Source organism: Erythrolamprus reginae, chromosome Z (assembly GCF_031021105.1).
Source record: "Erythrolamprus reginae isolate rEryReg1 chromosome Z, rEryReg1.hap1, whole genome shotgun sequence".
NCBI classification, from domain to species: Eukaryota; Metazoa; Chordata; class Lepidosauria; order Squamata; family Dipsadidae; genus Erythrolamprus; species Erythrolamprus reginae.
The window spans coordinates 35984912-36001022 of record NC_091963.1 but is presented as its reverse complement, the minus strand read 5'-3'; the positions used below and the strand labels follow the sequence as shown (position 1 = coordinate 36001022).

General features: G+C 38.6%; 1 protein-coding gene across 2 annotated transcripts in view; it reads left to right on the top strand.

Moving 5' to 3' along the window:
- Nucleotides 1–361: 361 nt before the first annotated feature.
- Nucleotides 362–16111, top strand: part of COL28A1 (collagen type XXVIII alpha 1 chain) — a 117336-nt gene continuing 101586 nt past the window's right edge. Inside the window, exons 1-3 of one of the 2 annotated variants that reach the window (XM_070729152.1) lie at nucleotides 362–511; nucleotides 2712–2880; nucleotides 6136–6692. In XM_070729152.1, the coding sequence (XP_070585253.1) occupies nucleotides 2742–2880; nucleotides 6136–6692 (696 nt within the window). In that variant the 5' untranslated portion in view covers nucleotides 362–511; nucleotides 2712–2741. The remainder of the gene's footprint in view (nucleotides 512–2711; nucleotides 2881–6135; nucleotides 6693–16111) is intronic. The other variant, XM_070729153.1, reaches the window with a different exon arrangement.

The following is a 16111-nucleotide window of genomic DNA, read 5'->3' as shown; positions in this document are numbered from 1 at the left end:
GTCTTGATAATAAAATTATAACTTACTAGGATTTACATAAATACTTCATCTGATCCTACGATAGCTTCCTATGTATAGTTTTGATGTTTTTCAATTCCATCTTCTATTTCTCATTTTTGCAGGGTTTATGGAACATTTTGCTTAATTAAATATTGCGACTGTTGTTAAAAATAAAAACAAATAAAAACCGTATAGTAATGAAAAAGCTACTTATACAGCAAATTCTCAGAAAAGCCGTTCCTTTAACATTTTGTGTGTCCACCCACATTGAAGATCTGGCTAAAAGCCTAACCATTCTGCTTTTAGCTTGGAGCAATGAAAAATGAGTCAAGGATCAAGTTCCAGATGCAAGGTACTATTATTTGCATCTGGAGTAATTAGATATTCCAGAACTACTGCAATTTTTCAGGAAAGAACACCAATCCCCTATCCCCAGAATGCATTTTCAATACAGTGTTTATTTTAAAATTATTTACTTTCCAGCTTGAGCTTCAGTGCTTTCTAAAGTAAGGTAAGATGATGATGATGATGATGATGATAAAAATAGTTTATCTTAGCAAAATAAATTCAAATCCAAAGCATATTATTTTTAGTTTTAACGATACGATAAACAGCCAACTGCTTTTTAACCATTGTCGAAATTAGCAATATGATATAAGTATAATGCAGTTGAAAATAAGACTTTATTTTCTGTTAGAGAATAGAATTTCACAATATGATATTAAATTCTTTTTGGTATTACTTGTGAATCATAGAATTGGAAATTTTATATTCATATCACTAACTTATTGAACTTAACAGAGATGCTCTGTGTATTAATGACAAGCCCAATATCCACCTTTCTGCATTTAAGCCCCACTGAAGGCAGAGTAAATTTTTGCAATCTTGCAAAATTAGTTGTTTTGTAATATACTTTGCATTATTTTAGGTTCTATATTGCACATATTTTAATGAATGTCTTTCATTGCCAAAAAGTTTTTTTTTTCTGAATAGAATTAAATGCTGCACATGAATGATCAAAATGACTGTGTCTGCTAAAAATGCAATTTTGGACTATACTTACACAAGCACCCTTTTTTCCCAGAGAAAAGTGGTCTGATAATTTCCCCCAAGACTAAATAACAGAAATGAGAGTTTTTTCAGCAATTCTTTTACATATCTAAAAAAAGAGAAGTTGATTAATTTTTTTAAAGGATTATGCTAATTCTCATGATTATATTACCTAATGCAAGCCATGTTCATCCTGTTATCTCAAAACAGAAAAGAATAAAATATCTATGAAACTTCAGAAAATATGAGAAATAAGCAAGATCTGTGAAATCTGCGAAACTTATAGTTGTAGAAATTTGATTTATCAGCCAGAAGGAAAAAAATGCACAAGTATTTTCTCTTTATTTATTTAAAATAGTTTTTCCTTGTGTTTTCCCCCCTCTCTTTATGTTTCTATGAAAGCTTACAATAGAAAAAGTTACAGCAATATGAAATAGATTTTAAAAAGTAATTAGAAATAATTTAGATGCAGTTTTTTCAAGACCTAATAGCAATAGGAAGATGAGATAGTTTAATTTAAATTATGAAATACTGCAATTTAATTTCAAAGTTGTAGGAAGCGGCGGAAGTGATGTGCCGGTGCCTGGAGGCTGTTGGGGCCTGGATGGGTGTCAACAGACTCAAGCTCAACCCGGATAAGATGAAGTGGCTGTGGGTTTTGCCTCCCAAGGACAATCCCATCTGTCCGTCCATTACCCTGGGGGGGGGGAATTATTGACCCCCTCAGAGAGGGTCCGCAACTTGGGCGTCCTCCTCGATCCACAGCTCACATTAGAAAAACATCTCTCAGCTGTGGCGAGGGGGGCGTTTGCCCAGGTCCGCCTGGTGCACCAGTTGCGGCCCTATCTGGACCGGGACTCACTGCTCACAGTCACTCATGCCCTCATCACCTCGAGGTTCGACTACTGTAATTCTCTCTACATGGGGCTACCCTTGAAAAGTGTTCGGAAACTTCAGATCGTGCAGAATGCAGCTGCGAGAGCAGTCATGGGCTTACCTAGGTATGCCCATGTTTCTCCATCACTCCGCAGTCTGCATTGGCTGCCGATCAATTTCCGGTCACAATTCAAAGTGTTGGTTATGACCTTTAAAGCCCTTCATGGCATTGGACCAGAATATCTCCGAGACCGCCTCCTGCCGCACGAATCCCAGCGACCGATTAGGTCCCACAGAGTGGGCCTTCTCCGGGTCCCGTCAACTAAACAATGTCGGTTGGCGGGCCCCAGGGGAAGAGCCTTCTCTGTGGCGGCCCCAACCCTCTGGAACCAACTCCCCCCGGAGATTAGGATTGCCCCTACTCTCCCTGCCTTCCGTAAACTCCTTAAAACCCACCTTTGTCGTCAGGCATGGGGGAATTGAAACATCTCCCCCTGGGCATGTTTAATTTATATATGGTATGTGTGTGTGTATGTCTGTTAGTATATGGTGTCTTTTAAATCTTTAAACATTTTAAAATTGTTAGATTATCTATGATTTGTTGTTACATGTTGTGAGCCGCCCCGAGTCTTCGGAGAGGGGCGGCATACAAATTGAATAAATAATAATAATAATAATAATAATAATAATAATAATAATAATAATAATTTAATAATCCATACAAATCAGTATTCTAGACTTTTTTTAACGTGATGAAAAGTTAATGGCTTTTTTTTTTTTATTAGCAGGAGCAGTAAGCAGTCATTGGATTTTGAATGCAAGTCAATATGTGGAAAAAGCACTCCGTCCTTTACCTTTTGGTTTTGGCCAGTGCAACAAACAATGTAGTATATGGACAAAACAGAAGGAAGGGACAAAGGTTAAGTCCTCTAACAAGAAAAGACAATATTCAGGGTAAATTCTTAGAATTTGATATAAGCATTATAAACAAAAAGGAAGTGCTACAGGTTGCATGAGAGATCAGGGGAGAGTGATATGTTTCTTTATCTGCATTTTGTATCTTCACAAATCTCATGGAATTCCATATTTTCATTCCCGGTAGATTACAGAGGATATTGCTTTTCTCTTCTGAATGTGCATCTCTTTCTAATGGCAAACATGACGCATGGAATATGCATTGGAAAAAAAATACCAGGCTCACAATTATATTTTCATGGTTTGGGAGACATTCAGCTGGTTCAGTAATCACATCTTATGATAAACATGGCTGTCATTGCCACTGGGTTATATTGAGCTGTTTATCTAATACCTTAATACATGGGGAGAAATAATATAAAATACTTGCAGAGTAGAAGTCCCACCTGCCTACAATTGTGAATTATTTACATGCGTTGAACACTACTTGTGATATAACAAATATTACTAAATGCTGCATCTATTATCTCCATGGTGCTCTTTCTCATTTGGACAGGACATCATCATTTTGAATTTGTTGCCTAATTCAGTGATTTTCAACCTTTTTTGAACCGCGGCACATTTTTTACATTTACAAAATCCTGGGGCACACCACCAACCAAAATGACACAAAATGACACTCTAAGACACTCTCCTCTCTTTTTCCATCCCTGTCTCCTCCCCCTCTTGTGTGTGTGTATGTATACATACTCTTGAACCATTTCCAAAAACAGGTGAGGGCTGGGGGGTTTTCTCTCTTATTTTTTGGGTGCTTTTTATCATATGCTTTAAATCAAGAGTCACTTCTCTCTCTCTTTTGTTTCTCTCTCTTTCCTCTCATTCTCTGTCTCAATCATTTTCTCATTTCTCTTTTTCCCTCCCCTTTTTGCTCATTTCTCTCTCTCCCTTCCTCTCCTTTTCTCTCTCTCTTGCTTTCTATCTCTTTCTCTCTCTCTTGCTTTCTCTCTCACACTTGCTTTCTCTCTCAGTTGCTTTCTTTCTTTTTCTCTCTCTTTCTCTTTCTTTCTTTCTCTCTCTCTCTTTCTCTCTCTCTTGCTTTCTTTCTCTCTGTCTCCCTCTCAGCAAAAAGTTATGAGACCAGAACCTGAGCTTCCTTCTTCGCGGCACACCTGACCATGTCTCGCGGCACACTAGTGTGCCACGGCACACTGGTTGAAAAACCCTGGCCTAATTGATCCATTCTATTCTGTAACTCAGAATCGTACAATTGTGAAAGAACTCTAAGCAAATCATCTTAAAAATGATGAATGTTCAACAGTGTCTATTTCAGAAGATATTATACTGTATAAATAGAAACTGGGAATGATCTGTTAGGAATGTTGTATCTAATATTTCAGATTTTATATTCAGCAAGGGGATATTGGGTAAGCTATTCCCAAGGTCCTTCCAGCATTCCAAGATATTAGATGATGCTTAATGAGACTTTTCAAGGGGTGACAGGTTTAATTTTCATGTTTAAGAGGAGATGTACCAAAACAAAAATGAATTTTATATTCTACAACCTCCCTTATTCCATGCATTTACTTCCATGCACTTACTGCAGTTATTCTATTATATGAGAAAGAAGTTAAAACATGAAACTCATTGTTTACATCAATGCAGTTAATATAACTTATTACCTTCTCCTTGATTGGAACTGTATTATCTTATTATCATGCTATTTACTATTCTTTTGCTGCTGCTCTGGGATGATTTGATATATATCAATATATAATGGATGGGAAGGAATGTTACGGAGTCCAATGGTGCTTTTTTCAAAAGGTAACTGGACTTGGATTTTCATTTCTTCGAAAATATTTCGCTTCTCATCCAAGAAGCTTCTTCAGTTCTAACTATCTGAAGGAAAATGGAAAGATGTATATTCTTTGCAATCATATGTTCTTTAGCACTCTGAATCAGAGTGCAAAGGGGTATCAAACACTCTTGAAAAGCTTCTATTCCTGTGATGACGAACCTATGGCATGTATGCCACAGGTGGCACATAGAGCCATATCTGAGGGCATGCGAGGCGTTGTCCTATGTCAGTTCCAGCATAATGGCCAGCTGATTTTCGGCCTTCAGAAGAGCTGAGGGGAGGCCATTTTTACCCTCCTCAGGCTTCAGGAAAGCCCTTGGGACCTATTGATGGCAAAAAACGGACCCAATGGGACAAACTTCTGGTAGGCCTATTGGGCCATTTTTTTGCCATCCACAGGATTCAGGAAAGCCTCCTGGATATTTCTGACCTTCTGGTAGGCCTGTTGAACCCTTTTTCAACCATCCACAGGCTCCCGAGGTTTTCCTGAAGCCTGGGGAGGACAAAAAACGGCCCAATGGGCCTACTGTAAGTCCAGAGGCTCCAGTGAGGCCTATATACATGCGGGGGTGGGGGGGTGGGCAGCAGGGGAAGATTGTGTGTGCATTCATGGGGGAAAGCATTGTATTATGGTGTGGGCACGCATACATATGCTATCGCACATGCATGTTCCCTTTTGGCACCCAAGCCAAAAAAGGTTTGCCACCATTGTTCTATTCCTTCTTTCTGAAGTAAATCCACACTCGTTTGCACTCTGATTCAGGTGACTTTGAGTATACAGATAATAATAATAATAATAATAATAATAATAATAATAATAATTTATTAGATTTGTATGCCGCCCCTCTCCGAAGATTCGGGGCGGCTCACAACAATGATAAAAACAATATTATAGTGGCACAAATCTAATATTAAAAGAAATAAACCCCCAAGTAGCTTCAACAAATTTTACAGAGCTAACAACCAATCCTAACAGTGTTAATGACTTGATGACTACAAAGAATAGAAATCCTTCTATTCCTCTACAGTCAATTAGAACTGAAGAAGCTTCTTGAATGAGAAACAGAATGTTTTTTTTAAAAAAAGAATTGCATTTTGAAAAAAAGCACGTTTGGGATAATCGTGACCTTGATGATTGCAAATCTCCATAGACAATTTTACTGATGTTTTATTGTACCAATTTGTACCACCTCTAACTGAGGGCATAGGGTGGAAAATTCTTCTGCTTCACAAAGTTGTCCATGCTTAATGGCAATATAGAAGTGTGCAAATCCTATTGTATATCAATATCCTTTGAATCCCTTGATAGTGATGTCCATGGAATGAAGAATCAAAATTATGAAAACAGGCCCATTCCTTTTGTTAATGCATCACAATGCTGTTTTTTTTTTAATGTATGACTTTTCTCAATGTGTCATTTCTGATCTTGTCCTTTTTAGATTCTGTCTGTTTTATTGACATCGTCTTTGTTCTGGATAGTTCTGAAAGTGCAAAGGGTATATTATTTGATAAGCAGAAAGAGTTTGCTATCCTCTTAAGTAATAACGTCTTCTTCATGAAACCCACGCGTGCTCTCAGATATGACATCAAACTGGCCATCATGCAATTCAGTAGCACTGTCAGATTTGACTGTCCTTTTTCAGTGTGGCAAAACTTGCAGATTTTTAAGCAAAAAGTCAATGAAATGAGCTACATTGGGCATGGCACCTATTCCTACTATGCTATTTCTAATGCAACTCAGCTGCTCAAAGCAGAAGGTCGTAAAACAGGCGTCAAAGTGGTTGTGCTAATGACTGATGGTATTGATCACCCCAAAAGTCCTGACATTCAAGACATATCAGAAAAGGCCAGAGCTCTTGGAATATCTTTCATTACCATTGGTTTGTCTAACGATGTCAATAAAACCAAGCTGCGTTTGATATCTGGTGATTCTCCAGGGAAGTCTGTATTCATTTTGAATGAGCCCAGCCTTTCAGATAAAATAAGGAACCAGTTGGTAAGTTTTTTTAAAAAATTAATTCATTTTAATTCTTGTTGAAGTTGAAGAGGGGTAGGAAAGCATGATTTTAGGATTGTGCAAATAAACTTATTGTACTATGGCGTTTGCCAACATAGTATAGATGTGCTACTTATAACTATTGCAGATATACATTACCCTCAGTTTTGAAAAATGTAAAATATAAGGATGGACTATTTGTCTTAATTGTTCTAATTGAGTTTTTACTTGTTTAAACTATTTACTTCAAATAGTATAATTATAAGAATGCAATTGATCAACAAATCATAATTAAATGCCATTATTTATTATAAACTTTCTAACTTATTCTTGTTTATTAGTCATTTTGAGCAGGGGTGGGTTCCTCCCAGTTCAGACCAATTGAGCAAACTGGTAGTGATCAGCTGGTGATGTCACAATGATGTCACTGACCTGTTCGATCAGTGCTGGTCCATGGGTGCTGTCATTTTTTTAAATTTTTTTTTTTTAATATTTTTTCCTCTGAGCATGCACAAGGGCCGAATTTCTGGCACAGTGCATGCAATCACCATCTTTTTATCTATCTATCTGTCTGTCTGTCTGTCTGTCTGTCTATCTATCTATCTATCTATCTATCTATCTATCTATCTATCTATCTATCTATCTATCTATCTATCTTTCTATTTATCTTTCTATTTATCATCTATCTATCTTTCTATTTATCTTTCTATTTATCATCTATCTATCTATCTATCTATCTATCTATCTATCTATCTATCTATCTATCTATCTACCTACCTACCTATCTATTTACCTACCTACCTACCTATCATCTATCTATCTATCTATCTATCTATCTATCTACCTATCTACCTACCTATCTATTTACCTACCTACCTACCTACCTACCTATCATCTATCTATCTATCTATCTATCTATCTATCTATCTATCTATCTATCTATCTATCCATATATCTAGCTATCCATCTATCTATTGCCACTGTGCATACCCACGGGTCTTGGGAGGAAGCAAACTGGTAGCAAGATAATAGGAACCCAAACTGATTTTGAGTATTATTTTTCTTTGTTAAACAGGTAAGATATCAATCCAATTCATACCTATTGTGTTTCTTATTCTAATGACCAGCAATCATTGTTGAAATGGTTGTTTGCTTATTTAGACCTCAGAGACTCCTTATGAAAGTTATAGCTGCCTGGAATCTGCTGCCTCTCATTCCTAGGCCTTTCCTGTTCCCCTATCTGCTCATCACCCAGCATTTCAGCACCACAACATTCAGACATTCTTCAGTAACTTGTTGATGACACCCTACCAATGTCTACTTCTTGGTGGACAAGACAAATTCCAGTTCCTTGCTCCATTAACCATTATTGCCATGGCCAAAATTAGGTCTATAATTCTTTAAAAGTTGTCAAACTTTGATACATTTCAAGAGCAAGGGGATGTCAGAAAAGGAAGAAAATGTCTACTAGATAGATAGATAGATAGATAGATAGATAGATAGATAGATAGATAGATGGTAGATAGATAGATAGATAGATAGATAGATAGATAGATGGTAGATAGATAGATAGATGGTAGATAGATAGATAGATAGATAGATAGATAGATAGATAGATGGTAGGTAGATAGATAGATAGATAGATAGATAGATAGATAGATAGATAGATAGAAGAAAAGGATTTAGGGGTAGTGATTTCTAACAGTCTCAAAATGGGTGAGCAGTGCAGTCAGATGATAGGGAAAGCAAGTAGGATGCTTGGCTACATAGCTAGAGGTATAACAAGCAGGAAGAGGGAGATTGTGATCCCCTTATATAGAGCGCTGGTGAGACCACATTTGGAATACTGTGTTCAGTTCTGGAGACCTCACTTACAAAAAGATATTGACAAAATTGAATGGGCTACAAGAATGGTGGAAGGTCTTAAGCATAAAACGTATCAGGAAAGACTTAATGAACTCAATCTGTATAGTCTGGAGGACAGAAGGAAAAGGGGGGGCATGATCGAAACATTGAAATATGTGAAAGGGTTAAATAAGGTCCAGGAGGGAAGTGTTTTTAATAGGAAAGTGAACACAAGAACAAGGGGAAACAATCTGAAGTTAGTTGGGGGAAAGATCAAAAGCAACATGAGAAAATATTATTTTACTGAAAGAGTAGTAGATCCTTGGAACAAACTTCCAGCAGACGTGGTAGATAAATCCACAGTAACTGAATTTAAACATGCCTGGGATAAACATATATCCATCCTAAGATAAAGTACAGGAAATAGTATAAGGGCAGACTAGATGGATCATGAGATCTTTTTCTGCCGTCAGACTTCTATGTTTCTATGTGCTTCTGCAAAATAAAAAAGAAGTTAGTCTCAGAATAAGGGCAGAATGGAAGATCAACTTTATAGTAATAGTTGGATACACATGCTTTATATCGATAGTAGAAAACTATGAGTTTTGAGTATTATAAATAGAAGAGCTGTGTTGTAGCAGCATTTTTCTTTGACTCATCTTTGCACACACTTTCAGGCCCATCATCAAAGACAGATGCAAACTATAAATTTTCCAGTAGCTAATTAGATCATTTATTTTATTTTCTCTATTCATCCACTGAACTTTGGTTCTTGGCAGAGATTCACTCCCTGGCTCAGCAAGCATTCCAGAATTTTTATTTTGTCTACTTGGTTATCTTGTTTGCGACTCCTTTTCCTTTTTGATTATATATTTTTAGATGCTGCTCCAGATGCATTTACTCTTGGCACTTTTAATCCTGTTGACATTAAAAGTAAAGCTAGAAATCAAGCAGCTCCCGTTCTTTTTTAATTGTTTCTGTGTTGCTTTGTTCTGCTATGCTCTAGCTACTGAAATACCCTTTCTCTTCAATTTGCTTCCTATAGAAAGCATAGAATATTCCTTTCCTTCTTATTTTTTCCTGACCTCCAAAACAAAAAAGTGAATAATGCAGCCTTTCTACCATTGTATATAACTTTTCCTAATAAATCATGCTTGTCCTTTGCAGAAGTGAAGATCTGCTTCTGGTTTAATAGGATAGTTTGATTTATACATACATTTTTCTAAGTGTGAATCCAGTGAACAAAATGAAACATACCCAAATGATATGGAACCCATATCGCATCTCAGACATTAACACCCTTGAAAATGTCCAAAGATACTTCACCAGAAGAGCCCTTCACTCCTCCACTCGAAATAGAATACCCTACGAGACTAGACTTTCAATTCTGAGCCTAGAAAGTCTAGAACTAAGACGCCTTAAACAAGATCTAAGTATTGCCCACAAGATCATATGCTGCAACGTCCTGCCTGTGGGCGACTACATCAGCTTCAACCACAACAACACAAAAGCACACAACAGATTTAAACTTAATATTAACCACTCCAAACTTGACTGTAAAAAATACAACTTTGGTAACTGAGTTGTCGAAGCGTTGAACTCATTACTGGACTCCATAGTGTCCCCCCCAAACCCCCAACACTTTACCCTTAGATTATCTACAGTTGACCTATCCAGATTCCTAAGAGGTCAGTAAGGGGCGAGTACAAGTGCACTAGAGTGCCTTCCGTCCCCTGCCCTATTGCTCTCCTATATCTCCTATACCTTTCTTCTATTCCTATATCTCTTCTTCTATTCTTTCAATGATATGTTCTATTACTATATCTTCTTTTCTATTATTTCTTAAATATATTTTACTATGAGTATCTCCTTTATAACCTTCATCATGTATTTTAAAACCTTCATTGTGTATTAGACAAAATAAATAAATAAAATAAAATAAAATAAAATAAACAAAACAACAATTCCTCAAATTTGGAACCCCATTTCCTACATTTTTCTATAAAAGAAATAAGAAAACTTAAGAACAGAGGTGGATTCTAACTTACCTTGCTGCTGGTTCACTTCCTCCCGTGCCACGTGACCGTAGTCAACAGAATTAGCTTGCAGTATGGTACTTTAATCACTGCACCATTCTGACTCAGGAAAAAGAGTCAGTTTAACCTGCAGCAGGAAATGAGCATGGCAAATGTCTAAGAAAGAACCCTTCCTAGTTCCCAGGATGTAAAGGTGCCTGGAGTAGGGGCAGTATTGGGTTGCTATCAAAACAGTAGCGGATGGCGCACCGGCAGAAAAAATGAAGCTATGCGCACAGTTTTGGGTGACTGGTCTGCATGCTTGCGCATTTATTTATTTATTTATTTATCTATCTATCTATCTATCTATCTATCTATCTATCTATCTATCTATCTATCTATTTATTTAGTCCAATACATAATACACATTGAAGAGAAAGATATGTAATAATATAAGTAAAGAAAAGAATAGAAGAAAAGATATAAAAGTATAGGTGAACATATTTGAAAGGAAGAAAAGATAAATGAGATAAGGAGAGACAATTGGACAGGGGACGGAAGGCACACTGGTGCACTTATGCACGCCCCTTACTGACCTCTAAGGAACCTGGAGAGGTCAATTGTGGATAGTCTAAGGAAAAAATGTTTGGGGTTAGGGGTTGACACTACTGAGTCAGGTAATGACTTCCACGCTTCGACAACTCGGTTGCTGAAGTCATATTTTTTACAGTCAAGTTTGGAGCGGTTAATATTAAGTTTGAATTTGTTGCGTGCTCTTGTGTTATTGCGATTGAAGCTGAAATAGTCATTGACAGGTAGAACGTTGCAGCATATGATCTTGTGGGCAATACTTAGATCGTGTTTTAGGCGACGTAGTTCTAAGCTTTCTAGACCTAGGATTGATAGTCTGCTTTTGTAGGGCATTCTGTTTCGAGTGGAGAAGTGAAGGGCTCTTCTGGTGAAGTATCTTTGGACATTTTCAAGGGTGTTAATGTCTGAGATGCGATATGGGTTCCAGACAGATGAGCTGTATTCAAGGATGGGTCTGGAAAAAGTTTTGTAGGTTCTGGTGAGTAGTGTGAGATTGCCTGAGCAGAAGCTGCGCAGGATCCAGTGAGGTTTTGCTTCTGCGCATGTGCAGGAAGAAAAATCTCACGAGGGGCCGTGCACAAGAGAGATTTCGGGGATTTTTTGCTTCTGTGAATGTGTGGAAGCAAAAAAATTGCTGAAATCATCCACGCACACACATCCCCTTGTGAGATTTTACTTCTTCCGTATGTGCAGAAGCAAAATCTTGCTAGAACACGTGCCCATCAGCAACCTAAAACTGCACACATAGCACACTGGGAGCAGCAGAGGTAGCAACCCCTGCCCTAGTGGGGAAGAAATATACTTTTACACTTTCAATATTCTGTTAATGTAACCTTATAATAAATAGTAGTACTTCTTCTTTTATGTTCTTCTTGCCTGGACTATCTTACAAGACTGACGGCACCTGAAAGTGACATTTTCACTTTATACAGCAAGTTTCAGAAAGCTAAATGAATATTGTCACACACTGAATATTGTCACACATCACAAGTTAGGATTTGCTTAAAACCAATGTTTATTGAATAAACCCTTTGTTGTTGTTGTTAGTTGTGAAGTCATGTCTGACCCATTGTGATTCTATGGGTAACATTCCTCCAGGCCTTCCTGTCTACTACCATCCCAGCAACCTCATTCTTTGTCATCCCATTATTCTTTTGCTTTCAATTTTCCCCAGTACATTAGTACATCTAGATACGAGTTTAATTCGTTCCAGAACGGAGCTTGTATGTCGAACAACTCATATCTGGAACAAATGGCTTTAGACTTTGTTTTTCCCCTCTGAGATAACCAGAAGCAAGGATTATTGCGCCACCTAGTGCAGTGTTTCCCAACCTTTTTGGAGCCGTGGCACATTTTTCATATTTTCAAAATCCTGGGGAACATTTGGGGGGGGGGGGGCTAAAAAAAGTTTGGACAAAAAAATCTCTCTTCCTCCCTTTCGCTCTATTTCTCTCTCCCTCCCTCTTTCTCTCTCTTCCTTCCTTTCTCTCTCCATCCCTCTTTCTTTCTCTCTTCCTTCCTTCCTCTCTTTCTCTCTCCCTCCTTCCCTCCCTCTATGTGTTTCTTTCTCCCTCCTTCCCCCCCTCTTCCTCTCTCTCTCTTGCTTTCTTTCTCTCTCTGTCTCTCTTGCTATCTCTCTCTCTCTCTTTCTCTCTCTCTGTCTGTCTCTCTTGCTATCTCTCTTTCTTTCTCTCTGTCTCTCTTGCCATCTCTCTTTCTCTCTCTCTCTTGTGTCTCTCTCTCTTGCTATCTCTCTCTCTCTCTTTCTCTCTCTCTGTCTGTCTCTCTTGCTATCTCTCTTTCTTTCTCTCTGTCTCTCTTGCCATCTCTCTTTCTCTCTCTCTATTTCTCTCTTGCTATCTTTCTCTCTCTCTCTTGTGTCTCTCTCTCTTGCTATCTCTCTCTCTCTCTTTTCTCTCTCTCTTGCTATCTCTCTCTTTTTCTCTTTCTCTCTGTCTCTCTTGCTATCTCTTTCTCTCTCTCTCTCTTGCTATCTTTCTTCTCTCTCTCTCTCTTGCTATCTCTCTTTCTCTTTCTCTCTCTCTCTTTCTCTCTCTCTTTCTTTCTTTCTCTCTCTCTCTCTTGCTATCTCTCTCTCTCTTTCTCTCTCTCTTTCTTTCTTTCTCTCTCTCTTGCTATCTCTCTCTCTCTCTTGCTATCTCTCTTTCTCTCTCTCATTTGCTATCTCTCTTTCTCTCTCTCTCTCCCTTTCTCTCTCATTCCTTTCTCTCCCTCTTTCCTTTCTATCTCTCTTTCTTTTTCTCCCTCCTTCATATCTTCTTTCTCTCCCCCCTTCCTCCCTCTTTCCTTTCTCCCCCTCCCTTTCTCTTCCTTTTTCTCTATCCTTTCTACCTCTTACTCTTTCTCTCCCTCCTTCATTCAATTTTCTCTCCCTCCCTTTCTCTCTCTTTCCTTTTTCTCCATCCCTTGTTCTCCCCTGGGGTTGCCTGTGCCTGCCCTGCACCACCCAACACGGATGGACAGCCCCCGGTCCTCGGTTCGTCGCCCCCCCACACACAGAGGGAGATCAGGCTGGCGAGGGTGGTAGATCTGCGTCCCCAGCCACTGGAGGGAAATCAGGCTGGTGGGGGCGGTGGATCCGCGTCCCCAGCCGCGCGGAGGGAAATCGGGCAGGCGGGCGGGTGGCCGCGGCTCTCTGCGCGCCCCTGGAAAAGGGTGCACGGGGGGCATTTTGGGGTGTGCTGGCGCAGGCGTGCGCAGCCTACAGGGAACGGTGCCCGGGGCCGCTGCAGCCGGCAGCCTCCTGTTTCCGCTGCCATTGCCCTCCCGCCGGGCCCCAAAGGACAATTGTTGCCACCCCCGCCAGGAAAGCTCCAGCTGGGTGGGGTGCTGCCGGTGGCTCCACCCTGGAGCTCTTGCTCACCGCTGCCATCCCCCAGCAACTGCCTGGGGCCACTGCAGCCGGCAGCCTCCCGTTCCTGCTGCCATTGCCCTCCCGCCAGGCCCGAAAGGACACTTGTTGCCGCCTCCAGTGGGAAGCTCCAGCTGGGCGCGAAGAATAAAACTCAGCTTCCGGTCTCAGAAGCTGAGCTTCGCGGCACACCTGATCATGTCTCGCGGCACACCAGTGTGCCATGGCACACTGGTTGAAAAACACTGACCTAGTGGACGCTCGGCTCGTATCCCGAATTTGAGCTTGGGTCTCCCCTCGTGGCTCGTAACTTGGAATACTCACATGTGGAGCAGCTCATATCTAGAGGTACTACTGTATTAGGCTCTTTTCCAGTAAGGTTTTCCTTCTCATTTGAGTTTCATCTTCAGGATCTGGCCTTCTAAAGAGCAGTCAGAGTTGATCTCCTCTAGGACTGGCCAGTTTGAAAGCATTGCAATTCAAGGGACTCACAGGAGTCTTCTTCAAAGGCGTCAATTCTCTGGCGCTCATCCTTTCTTATGGTCCAACTTTCACAGTCATTCATTGCAATGCAAAAACCATAACCTTGACTATATGCATTTTTGTTGGCAGGGTGATATCTCTGCTTTTTAGTATTTATCTATCTATCTATCTATCTATCTATCTATCTATCTATCTATCTATCTATCTATCTATTAGATTTGTATGCCGCCCCTCTCCGAAGACTCGGGGCGGCTAACAACAATAAAAAGACAATGTAAATGTATGCTAGATTTGTCAGAATAAATGGCAAATAATAAGGATAAAGATCCTTATTAGCTGATTTATTCACAACCACAGATAAATCACATTATGGCTTAATGCATCGAATTCATTGTGTACACTCACTGATCAGCAAACTATTCAATCATTTTTTAGTCTGTGAAAATTTTCTGATGTTTGTTCAGGAATAAATATGTTTTCAGCAAAAAACATATGCATTAATCATCCTTTCAGTTTTTTTGAAGTTATGCTGAGCTCTGTTTTTAATGCAGTTTGGATTTACACAACAATTTAAGCTTAAGGTAAGATAGTCAGGTAGTGGCTCAACATCCAGCAAATGCATCCATTATCTGAGAAGTTCTATGAACCAGACTACAATCAGCATAAATGTAATGATAATAATAATAATAATAATAATAATAATAATAATAATAATAATAATAATTTATTCAATTTGTATGCCTCCCCTCTCCGAGGACTCTGAGTATTTTAATGCATTGTTTGAAAAGTTAGGAAATGTAGCAATTATGTTTTTAAAACCCAGGTTTAAGAATTAGTGTATTGTGTGAATCCAGCTACTGGGCTACATTAATATTTAGAGAAGGACTTAGTGTAACATTTTAAGCCACAATTAGCACTGAATTAGCATATTATGAAACTCAGTAATGATGTCTTTTTTGGTAAGTTAATTCATGGTGTGCAATGATTGATAAATCTAATCATAAAATTACAAATTATAATATTACATGTAACAACAATGTACTTGCTACATAGAATATACAAAAGCAGATAGAGAACAATTTTGTATGGCTGAGCCTTCAGGATATCATACATAAAAATAATACAAAAAATAAACAGGATATGATTAAATCAGAAAGGAACCCTAGACAAAATGCAAGATCAAAGTTCATAATGGAATTACTCAGGGGAGTATTAGAAGCTGCACAATCTACTTGCAAGACTTTAAAAAAAAAAAAGAACTGTCATGAAAAATAACAAAATGAGGTCAGTTGATGTACTTGTCCTTGAAAATCTAGAGACATCAAAGACTAGGAAAAAAAAGTTTTTAACCAGGTGCAGCTTTTCCCATCAGTTCAGCTCTGTGAGTGGAGGAACTGCTATTTCTATTTTAAACAATATTTTAGTTTTCAATTTTTAAGATTCTTTTTCAGAATTAGGACCTAAAAAGATGAGCCAGTATGGCCCAACTTATTTTAGTCTGTTTACATGACAAACCATTTATTGTCTTAAATTGTTTCCTGCACCATTAAATGTTTCTGATGTAGAAAGAATGTTCAAACAATAGATGCATAAGTAACAAACTACGTTACATC